The sequence below is a fragment of the Ciconia boyciana genome, chromosome 2 (assembly GCF_034638445.1).
Source record: "Ciconia boyciana chromosome 2, ASM3463844v1, whole genome shotgun sequence".
Taxonomy (NCBI): domain Eukaryota; kingdom Metazoa; phylum Chordata; class Aves; order Ciconiiformes; family Ciconiidae; genus Ciconia; species Ciconia boyciana.
Window position 1 is genome coordinate 78,242,168 of NC_132935.1, and position 26,213 is coordinate 78,268,380.

The window sequence follows — 26,213 nt, forward strand, 5'->3', positions numbered from 1 at the left end:
GCCGCTGCCGCCGCCGCCCCGGCGGAACTTCCGTTCCCGAGCGCCGCTCCCGCCCGCGGCGGCCCCACCAACCGGCGGAGGGAGGGGGGCGGGGCAGGCCACGCCCCCGGCGCCGATTGGTCCGCGGCGGCGGTGGGCGTGCCGCCGGCCGGCCGATGAATGGAGGCGGCGGGGCACGCGCGGGCATGTGCCTGCGGCGCGGGATGGGGGTCGGCGGCGGCGGCGTGTGCGGGTTCTGGCGGCGGGTGTCGGGCCCGGAGGAGCAGCGGCTGCTGGAGCTCCTCTCCTACGGGCTGGTGGCGCTGGGCGCCGCCTCCGCCGTCCTGCTCTGCTTCATCCCCATGCCCTACGGCCGGTACTCCTCGCGGCGCTTCGGCTGGCTGCTGCCCGCCCGCCCCGCCTGGGCGCTGCAGGAGCTGCCCTCCCTCCTCGTCCCGCTCGGGCTCGCCGCCTGCGGCGGGGCGGCCGCCGCCGCCTGGCCCAACCGCCTGCTGCTGGGCTGCTTCGTCGTGCACTACGCGCACAGGTGCGGCCGGGGCGGGGGGCGCTGTCAGCGGGCACCGGCGGGGCCCCGGCGCTGGAGCGCTTGGCCGGGTGCCTCCCCTCGGGTGCTCCCGCTCGGGCTTGCTCGAAAAGGAGGGGGGTGTCTGATGGCAGGAGAAGTGCAGTTCTGTGGCAGTTCAGAGTCAAGCTTGATAGAAGCGCCTGACTACTGTTTTCTGACTGCAGGGACTGAGATTCTGCTGTTAATTAATTTCAATTATTGAATGTAATAATCCCTAAAGTCTTTTCTGCTTCCTTACGTTAAGATATTCTATGTTTTTGCATGAGCTGAGCAAGTAATCGTGGCGGTGCAGTGTTTGCTGCTTTGTTTTGCCGCTGTGTGGTGTGGAGTGCTACGGTGCCTTTCAGAAATGGCATAAAAATGGAGTGTTGGGTGCTCTCTGTGTGCCGTGTCGTCTGTACGCTATAGCTGTAGCTGCTCTTGTGATGACCTCTGTTTAAGCAATGACTTGACCAGGTAGTATTAAGGACACAGTGTGCCAACAAGGAGGGTTCAGCTCTGGATGCTGATATAATGTAATTTTAATGTTGTGAACCAGTAGCTATTTCCAATTATGTCTTTCAACATAGTGTTCATTTCAGGCATTGCGCTCAATGATCCTTGTGGGTTCCTTCCAGTGCAGGATATTCAATGATTCATTAAAATACTGGCAAAGGTGAGGCTGTGTGCCGTGTTGCCATGTAGTCAATGGTATTTGGGTATTTTGTAAAACTGCTTGGGAGAAGGCAGCTTAGCTGGAGCTCAGATAAGATTTTGCTGTTTCCTTCAAGTCACTGACAATAGTTATTGGTCACACTCCACAAGTAATTTTGCCACCATACTAATACAGCAGAGACAGATTGGTCAGGCTAATTTTAAGCCGAGTGTGTGGCTGATACACAGTTGTTTTCCAGTGCTTATTGCAATGGGCTGTTGCTTTTGACCAAAAGTATTCCACATCCTTGCAATCGAGAGAGATGCAATGTCAGTTGGCCTGGTGGCTGACTGGCTTTGTAAACCTAGGAGTCTGTCTTTACTCCCTCTTTTTCCATTCTTAAGAGTAAAGAGATTAGCTTTGGCATGGGATCTTAACTTGTCCTCGATGTCTGGGAAAAGCTAGAAACTCAAGGCAAAGGTTTGTACAGAAAGCTGAGCTGCATCGCAGTTTCTTTTTTCCAGTTGTTTACTGCTATTGCTGGACTGAGGGACTGTTCTGTAGGTGAATGTAGACTGGAAGAGATCTCTGTTATCTAATTCTGTTTGTTGTAATGTAGTGGGCTTCAGATAATCATATTAATGAATTCATTATGCTTTCTTGAAAGCCGTTATGGTTTTGCCTCCTCTAGGAAGGCTGCTTTGAAGCAGTAGTCCTTGGGTAGCTGGAAAACACCTGAAAAATGCTCAGGCTTCAATAATCCTGCTCCTAAATCATCATAGATTGTAATTAAATTGATAGATGATTGGGAGTTGGCTAGCTGCATGGGGCAGAGCACAAAAATATTCACCTGCTTTTCTTGTTTGGAGCTTGTTTGTTTACTCACGTAATCCCCTGGGAAAAGCAATCGAGATTCCTTTCCCACATGGGTTGGCAGTTGTGGATTTGTCATGTCTTTAACAGGTGTCATAGGGTAGACCAAGATTGCCAAGGCCCAGCAATTAATGTTTTTAAGTGACTTTTAGGGCAAGGGGGAAACTGAGCTCAATTAGGTTAATCTCAAGGGGATTGGCTTCCCCCCTGGAAGTGCTGGTGGATTTGGTGTAGGGATTGTGTGACCCAGAAAGCTTGATGATATCACTGATGATATAATCAGAAAGCTTGATGATACCACTGAGGATTTAGGAACAAAGGAGGACAAAAATACACTGTGCTTAACATCAGTTGCCTTTACTGCTCTGGTCAAAGTAATTGCTTTGGATCCAAAATTCACAAATTCTGTCAGAAGGGGAGAGAGGACTGACCTTGTAATTCCGATTAGCCAACAAAAGTAACGTTTAGGTGTTAAAGCAAGCGTAACTGTCCTTCTGAACTGGGATCAAAGACTCTGCTGAGAATTTGAAAAGCAGGATAATATGGACTACGGATTACAGTTTTTGACATAAAAAGTATATACAGTTTCTCTTCGTTAATGCAACAATTTTTCTTTCCTTGTTCGCTGTAGGGCCCTCATATTTCCTCTTCTGATCCGGGAAGGAAAACCAACACCATTTTTCACTTTTGTGCTAGCACTTCTGTTCTGTGTTTACAATGGATACTTGCAAGGCCGAAGCTTAAGCAACTATGCAAAATACCCATCAGGCTGGTTAAAAGGTCCATGTTTCATTACAGGTGAGTTAAAACATGTTATGAGAATATTAGGTGTAGTTTTCTTTTGTCTTCACAGCTTTTTATTTTTTATTATAATTTTATAGTATCTTCAATCCTATTCTTAATTGTCTTGTTTGCTGTAGCTGGAAGCCTTTTAAACTTTTTTATTTTAGAACTGTGAACTGACACTTCTTCCCACAATGTCAGTGCTAGATGAGCTGATTGTCATCTTTATTCTTTAACACCAAAGTAAATATGGGTCATGTACTTTTTAAAAAAACAATAGGAACTTGAGGCCTTAAATGGAACCAGCAGCATACAGGTTTAGAACAAAGAAAGCAGATTTTCCACATGTAGATTAAACTGAAATCCCTTGTTTCTAGATGTCATGGGTACTAAAGGTTTGTATGCGATCAAACAGAAGTGAACAAATTCATGGAGTAAAAATCCAGTAAGGGTAGCTGCTAAATACCACGATACCACTTCTAATGCCAAAAGTCCTTGCTGTTAGGATATTTACACGTGCATGCACACACATGCACCAACCCACTCACCCTTGTAATAGGAGTGGGCTTCATCAAAGAACAAAACTGGCCCACAAGGAAGGGCGTGGAGTGGTTGATCATTCATTCCTATCAGGATGTCAAATTGCATTTATACTTGAAGACATGCATATGATTAAAAGCTAGGATGTTTAGAGACAAGGTATTGTCTCTGCCCTATTTCTTGTTTCCTACGCATCTACTTTTGCCAACTGGCAAAAACATAGTATCATTTTCCAAGGAAATCTTTACAGAAAGATCTCTCTGATCTGAAGATAAACCAGAATATTTTGCCTTGTCAGTCAAAGGCAGAATGCCAGGCTGTGTGGATCCTTGATCTGATCCAGTACCGTTCTTCTTGTTATTCTGGAGCCAGAGCAAGTTAGTGTTTCTCCCAGGTTTCTCAAGCCTTGTACAGCAAGAATAAGAAGTTTTTATCTTTATTGCAGTGTTATTGCATATGACAATAGAGGACCACTGTGCTAAATGCTGTCATGACTATAAGATTGAAGAAATTTAAATCAAAATAGATTCTCTTGCCAAGATGAGGAGGCAGTACTGCTTGTGGTCTAAAAATTGAGAAATTGAGGTACAAGGGAATGACATCAGCGGGCGCTAAGCACTTGGATATACTTGAAATTCACTTAGTACTTTTGAAATTCCAGTCTCCTTAAACTTGGATCCAACAAAAAACTGACTAAAAGATCTGTTGATCAAAACTGTTGAAGACTCTGATGCAATGCAGACTTTGTTTCCGGTGTCCTAGTTTAGTACCTTAATCAAAAGATATCTCAATACAGTGCTGCAAATAAATCATGAGTCACAAGCCATAAACCAATTCCTCCTTACTGAAAGATCTTAAAAAATTAAGGTAGTAAGATTATTGCTCAAGTTTCCTTGGGGTTTTTTGAGTTTCAAGGATTTCTGAAAGATGTATGTATATGTAAACGTATAAATGATAATAGGTTCGTCTGCCTTCAGTTATGAATACTTCTGTGTATGAATTAATTTGGTTTGGGTTTGTTTTTTGGTTTGGGTTTTTTCCCCCCCCCAAATAATACCAGTTTGGAATATATGCTTATATATATTTATTTCCAGTACTTCTAATCATAAGCAAAGTGTTGCTTTCATGACTATTGTAAGTCAAAATACTGCTTTAAAAAGTTATCCTGAAAACTAAGAAAGTGAAGATTCCTGGTATAAGTAGCAACTATTTTAATAGTGTCACTCGCTGGCTTTTCCAAGACTGTTATTACAATATATCTTTATCTAAGTTTGGCGTGGCTATGAAACAGCCAAACCTAAGACTCCTTGTTTCTTTTATTCCTATAACTAGAATATCTTTTGGGCTTTTTTGTTTTTGTTTTATAGTGCACATCAACATAATTGGAACATAGTAGATATTTTTAATTGCTATTTGGTATTCATCCCAGCTAGGTACCTCGAAATATCTGCAGTTTATGCTTGTAGCTTTGGTCAACTCAAATGCAGAAGTGCTGTATTGTACACTGGATACTCCCTGAACAACTGGACTATTATGTTCTAGTTCTTCAAAACATCTGGCAGTGTCTTTAAGCCTATTTAAAATGACTGAAAAAAAAACTGAGTAGAAGATTAGAAAATAACAATAGCAAGAAAGCATACTTGCAGAGGGCTTACAAGATGTAACTTCACATAGACTGGAGAAATATGAGGAAGAGAAATGGGAGAGTGTCTATAAGTAGCAGCCAAACAAGTTCAGTAGTTGGAAGCTGAAATTACTTAAATTTGCGGGGAAGAAAGAAATTTGGAGAAATGAGGCTTAACAACCATCATGGTGGGAGGTTTCAAAAAACTGATGTGTTTTCTGTCTGTGGAGCCTTAGTATACAGATTGACTGCCTGCTTTCAGATGTTTAGGAGTTCATTCTGGAAAAGCAATAGCTTATCTACACTAGCAATTGATTTGGAGCAGCAATACAGTTTTGATGTGGTTCCCTTGTGGTTTCTCTGGACTGTGTGTTAGTGCAGTGAACTAGTCTGTTTTCAGAGGAAACAGAAATGTTCTGCTTCAGGTGCAGTACAACACTTGATAAAACCATGAGCTTGCAAACCAATGTGGTTTTGCAATGAGCTTGCAAAACTAATGCTAAGAGAAGCAAACTATTTTTGTTGCTGGATGTAACAAAAACAAGTGGGGATTCAATATTCTCTCTTTGCATAGAGATCTGTTTTTGAAGGAAAAAAGTTAAAATGATCTGTTTTCCTAAAAGTAGAATTCAACAGCATTTGAATTATTCACCCTGTGGTTTTGAATGTTGTCATTATATTAACTGGTCTGTAAACTCCTCCTCATTACATTGATCTAATCTATCTCATTATGATGTAATTACATTGAATATATAGTTGAAAGGATTATGGTGAAATTTTACTACAAAAGACACGTTACATATGGCATCTACATGCCTTGATTGCTAATGGAAACTTACTGCACTATGCTGTGTGAACAAAATGTTAAGAAACATGCTCGTTCACAAGATTAAATTCTGGTACTAGTTTCGTAATGTAAACGGATTGTAACAAGCTAATCAAACAACATTTTTTTACTTATATAGGTAAATACGGAGAGAGCTTTCATGCAGAAACCTCAATTTCTCTGCAGAGCAGTCACTTCCTCCTGATCCATGTGGAAGCAGACAGCTAGGTCCTTTAGGTAGAAGCAGCCCACAAGGGACTGAGAGAAGAAAGCTGCCTGTCTAACAACTTGTTTGAGAGGCAAGGTCCACTTACATTTGTAGCTTCACTTTGAAATGTAGCTTAAGTCTTGGTAAAGTATGCTCTGACAATCAACTAGCCTTACAACGTGGCCTTTTACATCTGGATATCCACTTAGTGTCTCTGCTGAGATGGTCATACTACTGGATTTCTCTGTATTGAAAGAGAGCCATCTGAAAGACTTAGGTTACGGGTGCAAAAAGGCAAAGCTTTCTTCATCTGGTGTGTAAAGTGACTTTGTTCTAGAAGCACATCATGGGCATTTTCTTGGTAATTTAAATAAAAATTAGTAACTTTGGAGGTGGATTCAAAACAATACAACGGATCTAACCTCAAAAGGTGAATCTTGTCTGCTCCTAGTAACAAGGAATGCTGCCTTCAAAGGAAGATAACATAGGTATCATGTAGCCAAAGACTCAGAGTGGAAGAGTGAAAATACTGAATTTCAATCCTAAATTCCTTTTGATTTATCCCATGCAATTATAGACATAAGGATGCAGAATGCGACAATAATCTCAGTTTCTATGAAGGCCTGGTATAAATGGTTAAACCATTTTGCTGAATGACACAAGTAAATGGTGCATTAATTCCTTCACAATTTTATTATTCCTTTTATTGCACAGAAGTCTGCTGTGGAAACTCTGGTATATTGTCTGTAAAAAAAAAAAAAAAAAAGAAAAGAGGGGGGCCTAAGATGTGTCCCTCTGGCAGGAATGAGAATGTCTGTTTCTTTCAGTGTTCAGAATTTTAGTGTATTTGTTTTTGCTATGTGGAAGTTAGGGAAATATGCACATTAAATCTGTATGTATGCACACGCATACATTTATATAAGTCTAGCAACATAAGAATAAACTTTATACTTACAGTACTATTCCTATCTGGAGACGTGTTGATTACTGTGAGCTCTGCTGACTGAAGAGCTCAGTGTGGGACTGGCATTGTGCTGTATGTCACCAGAACTGCTTATACTGCTTACATTACTACTACTTTGAGATAATATGCCTAATATGTGATATATGACTAATTTGTTTTTTGAATAAGCACTTTGGCTCAGTGTATTAAAGATAGTATTTTAAATATTTCCTTTCAGGTTTTATGGGATGGTTGATCGGCATGGCAATCAATATTCATTCTGATCATATTCTCAGAAATCTGAGAAAACCAGGGGAAACTGGTTACAAGATACCAAGAGGTGAGTAAAAATGTTACAGAAATTTATACAGCAAAAGATGCATCTCTCGTATGAGGAGAGGCAGAGAGCTGGGACTGTTCAGCCTGGAGAGGAGAAGGCTCAGGGGGACCTTATCAATGTGTCTAAATACACGATGGGAGGGAATGAAGAAGAGGGAGCCAGGCTCTCTTCAGTGGTGCCCAGTGACAGGACCACAGGCACTGGGCACAAACTTCAAACACATGAAATTACATCTGAACACATTTTTTGCTGTGAGGGTGGTCAAACCCTGGAACAGGTTGCTCAGAGAGATTGTGGAGTCTCCATCTGTGGAGATACTCAAAACCAGACTGGACGTGGTCCTGGGCAACCTGCTCTAGCTGACCCTGCTTGAGCCAGGGGGGGTTGGACTAGATGATCTCAAGAGGTCCCTTCCAACCTAAAATGATTCTATGTAAAGATGACCTTCTAAAGCTTGGTGTATTTTAGGGGAGATAGTCACTTATGATACAAGAGGAAACAGGAAATAGCAGTTTGTTGTCTACCTCAAGAAGTGACTTCATAGTGTGGGAAACATTTTATTTTTTTTCCTCTTACGCCAAGTATTGTAAGGGATCCGTTTCATTATGTCATGTGGCTTGTGTGAGTCTGAATTTCTTGACCAACTTTGGCTGTATTTTTAAAAAGTGGTAAAAATGTAACATAGCATTCCACAACTTTTAGGAGAATCAGCAGGTGGGAGGAGAAAGAAGACCTAAATTACCATCTCAGTGTGGGGGCAGGAGGGGAAGGCAGAAGGTACTCAGCAACTGTGTGTGGCTGGCCCATCTTATGTTGTCCCACATATGAAGAGGGAGAGATCTTAGGTAATCTGAGAGCAACAACTACTGTGGTAAGGGAGATACAGGGAAAAAGAGGACAGAAATCCAAATGAAGTTAGGCATTGTAAATTCTGGCCTTCATGGAAGAATGGAGAATATGAAAGTACTTCTTATGGAGGCTATTGAAGTGTTAAGGTTTGACACTTTTGGAAACATTACTCTTCCAGGTATATTACGCTCAGTGAGAGCAGAAAATTAATAGTTACCTCTGAATTCTGCTGTTTATCTAAGTTTTTCCTTTAGTTGTTGCTCTGTTGGTTTTTAGTGAGATTTTTTAATAACTGGAAGAACTAGATATGTAAGGCAGTAGACTTATTTTTCACCAAGAAGGTAACTTTATAATTTTAGTAGATGTAAATCCAAGTGCCGATGTGAAAAATGGATGTGGACATACTGTACTATGTTCAGTGTACAAAAAAGTTCTGAAGGAAATAATATTTGCTGCATGATTAGGAGGAGTTGGTCTTTTTGATATTGTTTATCCAGTTTAAATGCTAGAATTCTGCTTCTTTTGTCACAAAAGCAAAGTAATTAAAGCAAGGACAAAATGCGTCCTTTATTACACTTGGCAAATACTTGTTTGTTTAGTCCCACTGGTAAAGCACATACTGAGATGTTATCAATTTGTACACTAACTTTGGAATCAGGGTGAAAGTTCTTATTTTATAAAATTCCCAGCAGGTGAGTACTGATTGTTTATGTATAATTGGCTGTAAAACTCATTTAATGCAGACTGCCAATTACTACTTTCACTGAGTGTCAGGGCTGAAGCAGTAGACCTGATCGGGGATGGGAACAAAAGGGCAATGCATTTTAAGCTAGAGAATAAATTTGGAACTTTAATTCATCATAATAATATTGTTCATAATTAATTTCTGAATTACTTAGCATACAATGTTTAATTTCTTTAACTAACCCTATGAGTATTTTCTGGGACTCTTAAAGGGGAGCATATTTTCTATTTTTACATATTTTTAAAAAGGTTTAGTCTATGATCAAAGAGCCAGTTTGATATTATTGCTAAGTAATTATTAACAGAGGCATAAACTTGCTTCTGATACTGGTAAATCTGCTTTTCTTTCATGATTTGAAGAGGAAAAATGGATCTGGAGGAGGTCTGTCTTAGAATGAGGTCTGAAGCAATCCTTCATAGTACAGCTTGAAGTGAAAAACACTGCCTTTAAAAATTATATAGGGAGTTGGTGATATAGCTCTTATTTGAGTTACAGTAAAAGATAGCATTGGAGATCTCCTTAATTAAGGTGCATTTAAAATAACTCTGTCCTGCTTTCAGGAGGAATGTTTGAGTATGTCAGTGGAGCCAACTTTTTTGGAGAGATCCTGGAATGGTTTGGGTTTGCCCTTGCCTGCTGCACCATTGAAAGCCTTGCATTTGCGTTGTGTACCCTTTTCATCTTGGGTTCAAGGGCAAAACAACATCACCAGTAAGTGTTTGTCTTATAACTTCTGTTGTCTCTATATCACACCTCATTTCCATTTCACAAATTATGCCTCGTCCCATAGCGTTGTTGCAGAGCAAGTATTGTGAAAGACTGCTACTGCAGTGGAGAATACAATAGAGAATGCTCTGAGTAGTATTAAGCGCTGCAGAACTTCAACGGGATAGTACTGAGCATAAACACACAATGTACAATGAGGTGGTCAAAATAATGTTTAAATGAACATAGTTCATCCTAGATCTGTAAAGAGTATAGACAAGTTTGGGAAAATTAATCTCAATTGATCATATACTATACTTTCCCTTGTGGCTCAAACTTGTTTCTATAATACTAAAATTTTGAAAATCACTCAAGTCTTCTGTAACAGGCACACTTTATAGTCAAGTCTATATCATATTGTCTGTAATCAAGTGTATAGACAACATGAAAACAGTTCTGGTAGATGATATTTAGTAAAGTCTGTGCTCTGTATTTAAACAGCCTGGCTGCTAATGTATTGTATTCATAATGTGGCGTTCCTGCTAACAGAAGGATCATAGTTTGAGAAGACTTGTTTCTTGAAAGGATTCTCTTTAAGGAATAGCATGTTTAAAAGAATTTGAACACCTTAATCTTATTTTGGTTATTTTCAGCTTCCTGCTTTGGTTCTCATGCTGAAACTTAGTGGCATAAGAGGAACTAAACATGAATTTATGGAGGAAATAGGTTGAAAAAAATGCCATTGCTAACAGTCTGTCAGGGCATCCATGGCTATGTCTAGTGGAGTCTTCAAAACCTCCAGAAACAGGGGTTTTCCTGCACCTTGTTTCTAGGGTGTTCCAGGTCTGTATCACCCTCCCAGTGAACAAGTTTTTCCTACTATCCAGCCTGAACCTCCCAAGCCTGTTGCCTGTGACCATCTCTCCTTGTTTTACCACCTGCTATTACTGAGCAGAGTTGCAGAATATCTTAGGTGGGGAGGAGCATCTGAAGGTTGTCCAGCCATCTGGTGTGACCTGCTCCAACCAGGGCTAACTGCAAGGCTATACCTGGTTGCCCAGGGCCTCAGCCAGTTGAGTTCTGAGTGTCTCGAAGGGTGGAGGCCCCAGCACATCTCTGCACTGGAACAGGATTTTTCTCATTCTGACAGGGAAGAGGGTTTTTTCCTTACATCCAGTTGGCATTTTCCATGTTGCAACTTTTATCCCCTGCCACTTGTCCACTTGCTGTGTGCCTCCAGGAAGGGTATGGCTCTGCCTTCTCTCTAATACCACTGTATTGCAGTGGAAGACTGCAATTAGATCTGCCTCTTAGCTTCTTTTCCAGGCTGAACAAGCCTAGTTCCCTCAACTTCTCCTCTCATATGTTCCAGCTATGCAGTCATCTTAATGACCATCTGCTGGATTCTTCTCCAGTTTGTGGACATCTGTATTGCCCAGGAAGCCGAAAACTGGAGGCAGTAACGCAGATGCAGGCTCTCAGCTGCTGAATAGTGGAGAATAAGCACTTCCCTTGACTTGGTGGCTCTATACTTGTTAAAGCAGGCCAGTATGCAGTTAGCCTTCATCATTGCAGGGATCCATTACTGACTCATATTCAACTTGTCCACCAGCATGTCCATGTTCTTTTGTGCAGAGCTGCTATCTAGCCAGTCAGTCTCTGGCCTGCATTTTTCCATGGGGCCATTGCATTCCAGCTGCAAGAGTTTGCATTTCTTTCATACTTTTGCTCCATTGTCTTAACTCCCCTTCCAGTACCTGTAGGCAGCAATAACAGGGCCCCTTAGTCTCTTCCTTGCCAAACTAAGCAATGCCAGGTTCCTCAGCCTCTCCTTGTACATAATGTTCTTCAGGCTCAAATTCCATGGTTGGTTTCTGTCTGTCTTAAGCCTTGACAGCACTCTTTCAGAGCTCTTGACTTACAGAGCATTATGAAAAGCTAAACGTTGTTAAAGGAAGTAATTTGCACTAAAGGAAAAATCCATACAAATGGAAGAGGGGTACAGAAGAAAAAAACAAATAAAAACAGAAAATCCATGTAAGTGAAGAAATATTTTGGTGTAGTCTGTTTAGTTTGAAAAACTTAGAATAAATAACTGAAAAGGATAAATAGTGTAATGCTGGTATTCTACAGCTCCAGGTTATCATGCATTGCATGTTTTGTTCTCTGCTTATTCCAGCTTTGATCTTGTAGTTAGCTATTGATAATATGAATACCTGCACCTTTGAGGAGCCCAGATGAAGCTAATTCTTTTTTAATTTGAGAAGCAGAAGAATAAATATTTGAAAATGGGAGTAAAATTTGTTGTATAAGGTGACCAGACAAATAATACTTGGTAGCGCTATGCATTTATTAGTTTAAAATTGTCTGGGTATGAAAATAGTGATGCTCTTTGAGGGGGATTAGCAAAAAGGCTAGTGTAATGTTTGTCACATTCAGTTTGATTATCCAAATCCTGACTGGAACTGAAGATGTTTCTATCCAGAACAGGACTGTCATTCCAGTATGTGAAGTATCCCTTGCTTCCATGTGAAGTCACTATACACTTTGACATGTTATCCCCTTGAATGTTTTTTATTTCCCCCCACACACACACTTCTAAAATGCAAATACTCAGGATGCATAACAACATACATTTTGCAACAACACACTATTCCTTCCCTGGCTGCTCTCACCATATCTCTTGGTTTGACTTCCCATTGCTGGCAGCAGTAACTTTGTTTTGTTGTAGTTGGTGATTAGATGTCATTAGGTTGAGTCTGGTAAATGACAGTTTACTATCCAGAGTAGGTTCTAAAGGCATTTTTTTTGTTTGTAGCCAGAAAATATATGGATTAAATTGAACACATTGTACAACTACTTAATTTCCTCAACAGTGTTTTGAAGACTCAATGCTCATTGGATTTCTGTCTTTGTTTTTCAGATGGTACCTTGAGAAATTTGAAGACTACCCAAAGTGCAGAAAAATTGTGATCCCATTTGTGTACTGAGCTGTGCTTTTAAACCATTTTTGAAATGGATGCTTTTTGTAACAGCTAACGCTTTACAGGTGTTGGCAGGTTAACATACTCTGATCACTATGACAAAGCCTTTGTGTCAGTGCTGCTATTAGTTACTGCTTTTCCTCTTAATGAAAACCCAGAATCTGATGAGCATGGGGAATAGGAACAGAAATGCTTTTCTAGCAGTGGAGCACCATCATAAATACATTGGGCAATGTGTCTGAATTCACACCACGGAAAGTACTGTACAGGACTTCTGGTGCTTCCTCTTCTGCCTATGCAGGCTTCTGCTGTTTCCACTTGATCTAGCCACACTGTCCTGAGGACTGTGCTGTGAGCCCAGTCACCCTCACTGCAATCTGGATGGTGTGTTCTGCCTCTTATTTGCCTGCATACACAAATGGGGTTGATTTTTTTTTCCTTGGCTTCCTAATCCTTTCTTCCCCCCACCTGCATTTCCAAGTGAACTGATGATACAGACCAAGAACATTAGATAAATCTAGTTGCTGTTAGGTGAGACAGTGTTCTTCCTCCTCTTTGCACTCTTACACAGGTATGGACACTGTATAGGTAATACTTAATGCCATTTACATAAACAGTTGTAGTGCTGCCTTTCCCAAATAATAGATTAAAATTGTCATCTACCTCTGAAATTTGATAACTATCTCAATATTTAATATGTGTTTTCTCACTCAACACTATTTTTGGAAGGCATTCTTTATTTGGGATACCTAGGCCAGTCTAGCACCGTTAATAACTGTGTAATGTTTTCTAACTTCTTAAAAACCCTTAAGATTTTTACAAAATTCTCTTACTATTCTGTTTTAAAAAAAAAAATCAAGTGTCTTCTCCTGTTGATAATGGTCTAGATGATTTTTATATTCCAAAAATCTGGAATCTTTTAGTGCTGCTTGTTTTATTAATGTCAGTTCTCATACCCCTACATTTTTTTCCCTGAAGGACTCCAGAAGGGTTTTCGAAATGTGATGTGATCCCAAGACTTTCGAGTTTCAGGCATGTCTGTGTCCTTTGCATGCTTGTGATATTAAAGAATTTTTTAGAATTGCTGAAAAAAAAATCTTAAGTTCTACAGAAAACTTTAAAAAAAACCAAAACACAAAAAACACCAAACCAACAACTAAATAATAATAATTAAAAACCAAACAAACAAAACAACCAAAAAACTTCCCTCAAACCCAAAAACTCTACTGCTAATATACTTTGGAAATCAATGGAAATCAAACTTTTTGCCGAGTGTATTTTGATCTGTTTACATTGTATGTGTTGGGTTATGTTCTTCAAAACAAATTGATAATATAATTTTGCCAGATGCTGAGTTTTCCAGTATTGCAGTAAGCGTTGTCCAAAGCTCAGAACTCTGTCTTTGCTGTTGAGTTACATTACTTTGATTACTACAGCAGTGTATCTGATGAACTTTACCTTTAAAACTTTAAATATTGGTTTAAAAAAAGTACATTCGGGAAATGGGCAGTGAAAAAGGACTTTGTGACCCAGGCTTCTGCTTAACAGTTGTTTCTTCCTCTTCTTCCTGCCACATTTATACAGTACTTACTGCACTGAAGTCTTGGCTATCATTAAGGATTAATTCAGTGGTGTAAATAAGTGTAACACAAAATTCTGTTGTTATTGACTGAAATAGTCAAAGGAAGGAGGGGAGAGAAACTAGCAGTCCTGCAGTGATGATAACTTACCTACAGCTAAGCCCTTGGACTGCCAGTTGCTCCTTATAATGTTGGCTGGGATGACCAATCCTGCTCTCAGCCAATATCCAAGAAGTCTAGCTTTGGGAGAACATAGGAATACCCATTCCTTTGACGCCAGTGTCATTACTTGCTTCTCAAATTGTTTAATCATTTCTTTAGTGTTTATGTCTTTCCTTAGTGTTTTACAGGAAGTTTGAGGCTTCCCCTGTTGTTTTTGTTATCACACTATAATTTGATATTTGATCCTAGCTGTTTTGATGGACGCTTAGTCATGAAGTTCCCTGGGGAGACAATGGTGGGGAGGATGATTTACTCCTCAATGCTAAAGTGGAGTTAGTGGACAATAAAAGTTCAATAGGATCACTTAAAGCATATTCTGAAGAGAATTTTAGAAACCTAGTCTTATATATTGAGATATTTCTAAAGCCTATCGCATCCCTGTGGCAGTTTTTTAACTCTTGGTATCTAAATCATCCAGCTATCAAAATCTGTTTTAAGGGGAAAAATACAGGATTCAAAGAGCACTATCTACTCTAGGTGTTTAAATACTTGCATAGTTTATGATGAATTAATATCTTATATCTTTAGGGATATTTGTTAATAAATCACTAATGGGACAACGAATCAGTAAAAAAGATCCGCCTGCAGCACTTTAGTCTCTAATCCACCACCTTTTTTTTGGGGGGGGGCTTTTATGAAAAGGCAGATTTTTTTAATAGTAAGCAGTGAGATAGTGCTTCATGTTCAGTATGTCTCCTTATATTCAAGAGTTGTAGCTCTCTGTAGTCAGTAGTCTTTATCATAGTTTACAGAAACTTTGTACTGATGCCTCAGTTTTGCTCTGGTGCTATGCTGCTAAATATTTATCTTGACTAAAAGTTCAGCTGGTTTGCTCATATAATGTTAATTTATGGTTTACCTGTAGCAGGATGGGAATCTGAAAGGTGATGCTGTGACAGCTTATGCGTGTTCTTTCTCTTGTTACAGAAAAGAAAAAGCTAAGGTCTATGGGATGTGAATGTCAGTGCATTTAGAAATTCTAGTTAATTGGATTATGGAAAAAAACAGAGAAGGTGGTTTTGTTCTTTGTGTGTTTACATTTTATATTCTCATTGTACTGCTGGAACCTTCCTTAAGTAAAGTACAGAACTTATTTGAGGCAGTTCATTAGAGCACAAGTCTTATGAGGAGCAGCTGAGGCAACTGGGGTTGTTTAGCCTGGAGAAAAGAAGGCTGAGGGGAGACCTTATCACTCTCTACACCTACCTGAAAGGAGGCTGTAGAGAGGTGGGGGTCGGTCTCTTCTCCCAGGTAACAAGCCATAGGACAAGAGGAAATGGCCTCACATTGTGTCAGGGGAAGTTTAGATTGGATATTAGGAAAAATTTCTTCACCAAAAGGGTTGTCAAGCATTGGACCAGGCTGCCCAGCGAAGTGGTGGAGTCACCATCCCTGGAGGTATTTAAAAGATGTTTGGATGAGGTGCTTAGGGACATGGTGTAGTGGTGGACTTGGCAGTGTTAGGTTAACAGTTGGACTCAATGATCTTACAGGTCCTTTCCAACATAAATGATTCTGTTTCTTGCATTTCAAGACCAAGGTACATTGGTGAAAAGCATATGATCAACTTGGTGAAATGCTAGAACTGCCTTTTTTTTAAACAATATCCCATTTATTTGTCATACTTCACTTGTGCTCCCTTCCCCTTTCAGCAGGTTTGACAGAATTTTTCTGTTAGAAAATATGATACTGAAAATTTTTTCTTGAAAATATGTAGTGTGAAAATGAACTCTGTTCTGCCCATTCCAGAAGGAGAAAACATGTATGCTTGCTATTGGGTGTAATATCTGTAGCAATTTTTAAGAGACTTCTATTCAGACTGCCTACATATTCCCCAAAATCCCCTACTAATAAAATATGGTTTGTGGTGTCTTGCTTGAATACTTTTCTCTGTTAGTAATCCTTGCTATAATTTGCGGAGGTTGACCAAGGCTTTTGTACCAGTGATTTCATTATCCCAAATGAGGTCTTAAGGACTGTAATAGTAAGGTTATATTAGAATAATCTAGATGCATATGTGAACTTGACAAGATGCACTGAAAAAAGAAATTAAGTCACAAGATAAATTTGTTTAGTGATACATTCTTAATTATGTAAAACAAAGTATGTAGCTTAATTATGTAAAACAAAGTTCTACACTTGCAGTTAGAGCAAAGATTAACAGAAGCAGAGGTTACTCATTTGGGTTCCTTGTCTGCTGCTAGGTCATGGTGAACTTTTCATTTGGAACAACTGTAGCACCTGCCACTTCTGAGAGTTGCACAACTGCAACTTGCTGTTGAGCTTCTTCAAAAAAAAAAAAGTGTCTTGTAGATCCCTTACTTGATTTACTATGTTTGCTTTGAAAGCAAAACCAATACATTATGTTTTGTGTACAAGTGGGTGGTGGAAGCAATAGGTTATTTGTTCACAGAGATGAAAGAATACCTATATAACGGTTGGTACAACATTTGGTGTAATGCCTCTCCAGAGACTATGCGTTACCAGTGCGCTAGCAACCTTTTTTTTTTTTTTGAAATTCCTGTCTTCTCCAGTTTCTGAGAGGACGTGGGTGGCCGGATCCAAAGAGGGAGTACTAGTAAAGCTACGTGTTCCAGCTGCTCTGGGAGGGAGTGCTCCATTTCTCTTGGCCTATTGAAAGGGAAAAAACAGTACAAGCTTAGATATAAACTCCTACCAGAAAAGGAGCTGTGTGATCATATCCATGAACCAGGGTTCAAATGTTGAGCAGCACTGTCAAAACTAGATAAAGGCCTGTCCAATGTGAGCTAGCAGAAACTACCCCAGGTACCTGTTATTGTGTCCTGCGGGCTGCTGTATTGGGTTGGGATCCAACCTTTTCAATCCATATCAGTGTATTGATGAGCAGTCTGAGAGGCTTCCAGCTATGCCCCCCCACCACAAGTGTTGTGTTTGCTGCGGGAGACCAGGAACCAGGTGCTGTGCAGAGCCAGGATTTTGCTAATATGCAAGTGGCCCTGGGAGGAAACCCTGCAAGAAGTCCAGTGCACTAATGTAGGTTTGCAGGATTTTAATGTTTTGCAAGGGCAAATATGTTTCCTCTTTCATTCTCTGCCTGCTTCTGAAAAATGGTGGCTGTATTGGAGGAGGAGCACTGACTTGAAAGTCCCCAATAGTATTTTGAAAGTGTTCAAGCGTTAAAGCAGAGTCATTAATATATCCTAACACTAAAGATAAAAATAGTCTTAATCCTTGCAAATTTTACTAGGCCTCAGAATTGAAGACTAATAGATTAAGTGTAATATTTAGCATAAAACAATACAGTATATGATAATTTGATAAAGTAATACAAGGAAACGTAGTTTATAAAATATGTATAGCTATGCAGACAGCATACAGCAGCTTAGTCTTATGAATAGAAAGCTAAATGACCAAGAAATATCAGCTCTGAGAGAAAATGAGCTGGATATTTTCATGAGCAAAAAGAGAACTACTTTGTTGATGAACAGGATATAATTTTTATTAATTTTAAATTGAGATAAGGTAATAGATTTGATTACTTAGGCTGTGATAATTTCATGTTTGTCATTAAAATAGTAAAGGAAAAATCTGGCGCTATGCACTGAACCTGCGTTCACCCAGAGGTTCCCATCTGAAGACACTCAAAACCCTCCTTGAAACATGAGCTCTAGGTGCAGATAAATTAGGTGAGGTTTTTCTGCCTTAAGAGTTTAATTCCCACTAAGTGTTCCCTAAGAAGTATTCCTGTAGCATTATTCCTGGACATAATTTTTAAGTCCATAGCTTAGAGTGGTAAGAAGAGTGTCATGGAGCAAGCGGCAGCAGCCCTTCTTATCCAAGGCATGCTTGTTGAAATGAGCACAACTTTCTCGTTGCTTTCTAGCATGTTCTCAGCAATGTCTCCAAGAAGATACACTTAAATCTCTCAGAGGTGTTTCTGAGAAGGGATGCCCTTTGGCGTGCTGAGGTGTAAGACCTCTAACACAGCTCTGAAGAGGTCCATTTCTACTGTTGGAGTGATCAGGATGGAAGCACACCTTCTCACCCCCCAAATCTCACCAGACAAAAATAACAAATTGCTTGTGAAACTAAAGTTTATCTCTTTAACTAGGCAAGTCCATGGAGGAAGATTTGTATGTATATTATTTTGGATTTAACTCAAGTTCACCTTTTTTGTTTTGGTTTGTTTTTTTAAAATGATTAGCCCACTTTCTAATAAAACTAGATATAAAAAAGTGAGGTTCCATTCAAAATTGCTGTACCCATGATATGTGATTCTCTCAGTTTTCAGCTTGTTACTTCCTTTGCTTACTGAGGTCTAGTGTCCTCATTAGATACCATGTGGCTATTGCTGGTGGAAGAGTTTCTTCCTCCGATTTCTCTTTCCTTTGTAAATTAGTCCCTGCAACTCCCTGCTTTGTTGATTTGCTGTCCTTTAAAATCTTGGTTAAAAGTATCTATTTTTTTCTTTATCCTGTTCAGTCTCTTAACTGCAGTTACAGTTATGCTGTAACTTCCTCTAATATATAAGCTTTTTATAAAACACATCATTTGTATTGCTATCAAATTTTCTCATTAATCATTATTTGCTCCTGATTAGGTAAATGGTTAGGCAAGTTTGTGGTGGGTTGACCTTGGGTGGATGCCAGGTGCCCACCAAGCTGCTCTATCACTCCCCCTCCTTAACTGGACAGGGGAGAGAAAAACTATGATGAAGGGTTCGTGGGTCGAGATAAGGACAAGGGAGATCACTCACCAGTTACTGTCATGAGTAAAACAGACTTGACTCAGGGAAATTAATTTAATTTATTGCCCATCAAAAGTCAGAGTAGGGTAATGAGAAATAAGAACAAATCCTAAAACACCTTCCCCCACCTGTCCCTTCTTCCCAGGCTGAACTTCACTCCTGAATTCTCTACCTCCTCCCTGCCCAAGTGGCACGGGGGGCCGGGAATGGGGGTTGTGGTCAGTTCATCACACGTTGTCTCTGCTGCTCCTTCCTCCTCACACTCTTCCCCTGCTCCAGTGTGGGGTCCCTCCCACAGGAGGCAGTCCTCCATGAACTCCTCCAATGTGAGTCCTTACCATGGGCTGCAGTTCTCATGAACTGCTGCAGCGTGGGTCCCTTCCACAGGGTGCAGTCCTTCAGGAACAGACTGCTCCAGCGTGGGTCCCCTGCAGGGTCACAAGCCCTGCCAGCAAACCTGCTCCAGCATGGGCTCCTCTCTTTCTCCATGGGTCCACAGGTCCTGCCAGGAACCTGCTCCAGCATGGGCTCCTCTCTTTCTCCATGGGTCCACAGGTCCTGCCAGGAGCCTGCTCCAGCAGTGGGCTTCCCATGGGGTCACAGCCTCCTTTGGGCACCCACCTGCTCTGGTGTGGGGTCCTCCATGGGCTGCAGGTGGATATCTGCTCCACCGTTAACCTCCCTGGGCTGCAGGGGACAGCCTGCCTCACCATGGTCTTCACCAGGGGCTGCAGGGGAATCTCTGCTCCGGCACCTGGAGCACCTCCTCCTCCTTCTTCACTGACCTTGGTGTCTGCAGGGTTGTTTCACATATTCTCACTCCTCTCTCCTGGCTGCTGTTGCTGCACAGCAGTTTTTTCCCCTTCTTAAATATGTTATCACAGAGGCGCTACCACCATCACTGATGGGCTCAGCCTTGGCCAGTGGCAGGTCCGTCTTGGAGCCGGCTGGCATTGGCTCTATGGGACATGGGGGAAGCTTCTGGCAGCTTCTCATAGAAGCCACCCCTGTAGCCCCCCGCTACCAAAACCTTGCCACACAAACCAATACAAAGTTTTATTTTATACAATTGCAAAATAAAACAATTACGTGGCACTTGTAGGGAAAAGTCTTTTGTCAATTGCTTTAGGCGGTTTTCTTAAACTGAAACTGTCATGCAATGTTTTGGAAGGTAGATATTTCAAACCTCAGTGGATAATACACTGTAATGACTACTTTTAAAAGGGTTACTAGCAAAAGTCCATAAAAGTGAAGTAATTGTACTTTGTTTCCTAATTCTTCATACTAGATGAATTGCTGTTGCAACAGCTTTTAATTTCAATTTAAATAGACGAAATGGGCAACTCCTTTGCAAATGTAACCCTGTCTGCTACTGTGGCTAAATCTTAGAGATTTTCTTGAATATTCCCATTTCTGATACAGATAAAAAAAGATAAATTACAAGTAACACTGCAGATAACAAACCACACCTTATTTTTCCTCAAGTAATAACGTCATCTTCTAGCACTTGGTGTCTGCATTAATACTAGGCTAAGCAGAAACATGACCTGATTATCTAACTGATTTTGTTACGTCTAAAATCCAGTCAAACACTGTTCTCAGTTTTCTTATTGTGGCACTGCACGGATGTGGGCTTACTGGGTACCTATTGCATCGTAGCTTCCAGTCCCCCATAAGCACTGCCTAGAGCAGAAATCGCTAGTCACAGCAGCAATTTCAGGGACAGTCCCCTCCTCTAGTTCAGGGTTATGCTCCTCCCAGATGTGGACCACAGAAGCAGACAAGAATATACCCCCAAACAAGCACCCAAATGTCATCAGCAGAGGTCTCACCAGTGTCTGTGTTGCACAACGTGTAGAACAAGAAGGGATGCTAACCTTCCTGCTCTTAATCCTCTTTCTCCTCCAGCCCCCAGTATGGTAGCCTGCAATACGGTGTGCCAGCCTCTACAAACTTACTGGTAACTAGACCAGTTCCTTGCCAGTACCTAGGGCATAGACCCTCACCTGGTATCACGGTGCTCAGCCAAGCAGGCCAGGAAAGATGGAAACCCACACAGAGAATTTTTAAATTCAGCCTTTTAGAGGTTTACACTTTTTGTTTGGGTTTGGAAGGTTCTTTTTTTTTTTTTTTTTTTTTGGGGGGTGGGGCAGGGGGAATAAGCTGTCCTACCCAGAGGGGTCTTCATTTTTTGCCGTACTGTGCATGGGACAGAGGTGCTGGGAGCAGAACATGTGTTTGGCGTTAAGAGAGACATCCCAGCGAAGAGGCGTGAAGGCCCACAAGAGAGGTAGGAAACCAGGGGTCTCTGCAAATGTTGCATGGTATACACACAGTTGGAGCTCTCTAAAAGTGCTTAGTTTTGAGGCAACAGGGTTTGACATGGCTTGCTGATCCGGGATTGCTTTTCAGTGTTGAAGACTTAGCAGAGCAGAGGAAGACTGAGTTTTCCTGGTTAGGATTTGGAGAGAGAGAGACTTTTGTCTTCTGCAGCAGATGAAAATAACAACAGCGTATCAGATGGAGCAAAGAACAAGAAACTAACAAGAATAAAGCATGTGCAACCTTATTTCACCCAATAGTTGGTAATTCTAGTAACTACTCTGAGGTTTAAGCTTCAGACATGCTGCTGTAGCTGTTGTAACATAAATGTTACAGATATAAGGGATTCAGTTTCTTCCTAAATATCCACAGATGTATGATGAAGTATAAGCATAACAGACTTGTAACTTCTAGGTGTAGGGGTTGCCAAATCCAGCAGCCTGAGAGAGGCGAGGCTCCCGCAGCTCCATGCCCCCAGGTCCAACCAGTAGCAAGGCTGAGCATGTATTCCCAGCAGGCACACATAGAAAGGCCCATCTGCAACACATATATACATGGCTGGCCACACAGATCAGCACAGAGAGACACACTCAGCACACACACAAACAGCACCGACAGCCTCATCCTGTTCCCCTCTCCAGCTGATCAGGATAATGGTCTGTTAGCGGGAAATATGTCGATACAAATGTACAGGGTGGATCCCTCCAGCAGCTGGGCTCAGGCACCCAGTCTGCCCAGTAGCTGCCCTGGCATCCCAGTCTCCCCATTTGCTGGCATGTGGACATACGAGCCCTGAGTCTGCAGCCCCACTGCAGTTGCCGGTACAGACCCCCCTTGCTCACAGCCATGCACGCACACACGCATGGAGGCACAGCATGGATCCACCATTAACTGTGCTTAGACATAGAGGGCATCCAGCAAGTGGCCCTGGATCCTCACTCTCCACAGGTGACAGCACCTGGGCATGCAAAACTCCGAGGCGCACAGCTCCACCCCAGCTGCTGAGATATTTAGTCTATTCTCTGCTCAGATTTTCTCTAAACACCTTCAATTTTTTTAAAAAGCTATTCAATGTTTTATTCATGTAACATTGCTTTGCACATAGTGAATTTATGGACTATCTCATGAACTGATCACAAGAGGGATTACTGGATACCAGATACTTGAAAATAATTCATTGTGCTTGGTCATCTCTAATGCTCCTTCTGTTTCATAACTAACGAGATCTAACTTTTATAAAAAATTTTTTGCCCTAAATTAATTTCCTTTTAGCAAAATATATTTACCTTAGCGATCTAAAATGGTGACATAAATATTTACTTTCTCATATTCACACAAGGAATTTAACTTCTCTATCCACTTCCCAGAAGTGAAGTACTCGTATGTAAAAATACCTGTGATGCAGACTGGCCCATATATGTGCAGGCTGAGCAGAGGGGCCTTCCAAGCATCAGTGGAAAGGAAAGCAAGTGAGACTGCGGCCAGCTAGGAAAAGCAAGCTTCTGTAAGTCACTCACATCACTTTGTATTAGTATGTCATTATTATTCTCGTTAGTATGACAGTATTAGTCCTTATCTGGAAAATAACTACACAGAAAAGATTGCTTACTGAAGCAAAGATTTACTTTGTTGGTTTTTACTTCATTGTGGGTTTTTTTTTAAATAATATCAAGACTCTTTAACATAGAATTGTTTGTGTTTGTGCTGGTGGATTTTAGGCAAAGCACTGTTTACAGGATGAGCAGAAAGGGAAATGCTGGTACTGACCAGAAGCAGAGTTTAGTCCTACATTTATTAGTGATTTGCAACTTAAATGTGTTCTAAAGTACATGAGGGTAGCGTGAGATGTAGGGGAAAAATACGAACTACAAAGTACAGCTCTATTGTTTATAGAGATTGTTTTCCATGGCACCATGTATTTCAGCCTCGGGAAGTATGCCTCCATGGGCATTTTGAATGGCAGCCTTTGAATGGGCTTTCATTTTAAGGAAATCAGTTTTCTTAAAGGCTCTCCAGCAAGCATTTGGAAAGGATATTAGTGAAGTCTCCAGGCAATTTTGGTCTGTGGGAACAAGGTCTCTTACCTCTGTTAACCTCTGTATAGATTCCTCCAGAGAAACGTACTTCCTTTTTCTACTTTCTGCTCCAACAGCAAGGCCAGCTGTTTGGCAGCAAGTCTGGGCACTCAGCCAGAGCTCTATTTGATCTAGAAAAGGTTTTATCTTTCCTAATGTATACTGTAAATATTTTGTTCTAGCAGATCTGATTTGAAACTTTCCTGGGTGATCGATGAGATCTGTCCTGAGACATCACACCATTTCTTCTTCCTTGTGGGTAACTGCAGATGTAATTTCTGTGAGACCAAAACATTTTGTCCATAATTCTTGCTGGGTTCCATGTGGCCCAAATGAGAGAGTTCAAAATGAATGACAAAGTTTGAATCAGGCCCAGCAAAGAATTACGCCATGCAGTACAAATGCCAAGAGATTGTTCTTAGCAGCTGTGCAGAAAGCTGAGGCAGAGCTGTCTAACCCATAAACGGCACAATCAAGGTCAAACCACTTCTACCCTGTCTCCTAGCCCTATGCCAGAGCCATTGCTAATAACGACAGATCATTTCCAGGCCAGCACCAGGCAACAGGATCCTTACAGCCAGGCTAAGTAGCGCATTATGCACCATAACCTGTCATCAACAAGAAAGGTGTTACACTCAAGGCAGGGGAAGGGTTTCCCTTGTCACAATGATGCAGAAAGTAGAAAACAGCAGGAAGAATCACAGGGCAAAAGGTGAAAGAGGCAGCTTTCACATCCTCAGGGCAGCAGTTGTAGACAGATCCTCATAGTTTTTGCTCTCCACTCCTAACAGATACAGTCCAAGGGAAGACTCTGAAATGGCCTGCACTTCACAGCCAAGAGTCAGCCATAGATTTAGGCAATGGCACTCTTGAAGCATCCCACTGGGTAGTATGGGTTATAGCCTGGTACTATGTATTTTCTCACAGGTAAGTTAAGGAAGAGAATGATCAAGAGAGAGTCCCCACTAGAGGTGCAGGGGGACTGGGCAATCTATACAAACAAGGAGCTAGAGGAGGATGACTGTATCATGTAGGAATTGGCCGAGTTCCTGACACGGCATCCCATGAGAACACTACTGTGAGAAATGAATGCCTCTGGACAGCATGACCTAGACCATCAACAAGGGAAGGAATCAACTGAAGCGTTTTAAAAAATGGCCACAAAGTTGTCAGAGAAGCACTTTTCAACCAGTGATACATGTGTGCAGTTGGAAAGGGCAGTAGCATGGCTGTATGCTCTGAATCACCTCTGTGGAGTTGTCTGTATGGCCAGTCTGATTGAATTCCTCCTAACTCATGGTAGATGAACTGAGCAAATAAGAGGCAGAGACTGTGCAAGAGTTGTTCATCCAGTGCATTTTGTTCTGCAGTTTTCTCCCACCGTGCAAGACTCATTGGCAGCACAGATCTTATCTCTATGCACTAGTAGCCACATGGCTTAGCCAGGTTCTGAGAATTTTGCACAATCCTAAAAAGCTTGAGGTTTACATTGTGTTAACATTTGTAACCTTCTGAGTACATGCTCCAGAGATTATTTCCATCTAACAAAAATAGGTCTCATGAACCATGTCTGTCACCACCTCATGAGGAACCACCTGGGATAAACTTCATAGATATCACCAGGCAACTCTGAATGAGAAAACAGCTGGTGATGACAAGAGGCTCTCCAGGTCCCCCTAGGCAGCCCTAGAGCCACAAGCACATCTGTCTTGTGTCCAAATTAACTTGTTTCCAACAAGAAGGAGGTCCACACATCCTTGCCACCACACCAGAAGAAAAAGACAGCTGAGCAAGTTTTGTGTTTCTGTGAGCAGAACGAGTGCTCCATCTGCCTGCTCCATGGCGTCAGTCAATACCACACCATGAGCTCTGCCAGAGACTGCAAGAAAAGAGTATCCCATTGCGAGCTTCATCCGGCAGCAACTATGACAAACAAACAAACAGGTTCTAGTTAGAGTTCTCATACTGGAGGCCAGACTGTTCAAAGGCAGGGTCCTGGCTGCGGGGCAGTCAGACCTCTCACTCAGCTGGGAAGCACAAGAATCATCAGTGAACTGTCCAGATACCAGGACTCAGCAGAGAGGATCTTCAGCCTGTGGGGCCTCCCTGTCGCCTCACTGGAGGAATCTGGAGCTCTTTCCAGGCTTCTGTATGCTTTGAGCCCATGGTGTTTTTGAGGCATGGGAAAAAAATGAAGCTGCCCCTTCATGAAGTTACATGGGTGCTTCACCTTGGCACGTAGCAGCAGGAACAGCAGCCTCTCCTCGCTCTGGCCTGGAGGAGCAACAGCTATTCTCCTAGCTCAAGCTAAGCACAATCACCACAGGCAACCAGAAATCCCGATCTATTTCAACGTTGACATTTCACTCCTCCTTCCTCATGCCTTTTCTGCTCTCACCACAGGAAATGAATGCTGTTTCTTCAATGTTACCTACATGTCCATAGAGTGCTCATCAGCCCAGGAGCTCAGAGGCACAAACTTACTGTGGAGCTGATGCTTGCTGAGATTGGACACTGATATCGTGAAGAGACTCCTTAACTCAGTTCACATGGCTGTGGAGTGGAGACTGCCATTGCAGACAACTACCATGTTCACTGCTGATACCTGCAGACAGGAGATACAGGCACTGCCATCACAAGGGGCCTTTGGGATATTCAGGTATGTC

At 41.6% G+C, this 26,213-nt stretch overlaps 1 protein-coding gene across 1 annotated transcript; it reads left to right on the forward strand.

The window, feature by feature from the left end:
• Positions 1-2: 2 nt before the first annotated feature.
• SRD5A1 (steroid 5 alpha-reductase 1) lies at positions 3-16,291 on the forward strand. Its single transcript, XM_072853054.1, has 5 exons — positions 3-526; positions 2,704-2,870; positions 7,235-7,336; positions 9,491-9,641; positions 12,559-16,291. Exons 1-5 carry the CDS (start codon positions 156-158, stop codon positions 12,623-12,625), a joined length of 858 nt encoding a protein of 285 aa, XP_072709155.1. The 5' UTR covers positions 3-155; the 3' UTR covers positions 12,626-16,291.
• Positions 16,292-26,213: the final 9,922 nt, after the last annotated feature.

Coding starts and splice junctions, on each gene's coding strand:
- SRD5A1 (XM_072853054.1), top strand. CDS start 156: ATGAATGGAGGCGGCGGGGCACGCGCGGGCATGTGCCTGCGGCGCGGG. Junction 527..2,703: donor GTCGTGCACTACGCGCACAG/GTGCGGCCGGGG, acceptor TGTTCGCTGTAG/GGCCCTCATATTTCCTCTTC. Junction 9,642..12,558: donor AGGGCAAAACAACATCACCA/GTAAGTGTTTGT, acceptor TTTGTTTTTCAG/ATGGTACCTTGAGAAATTTG.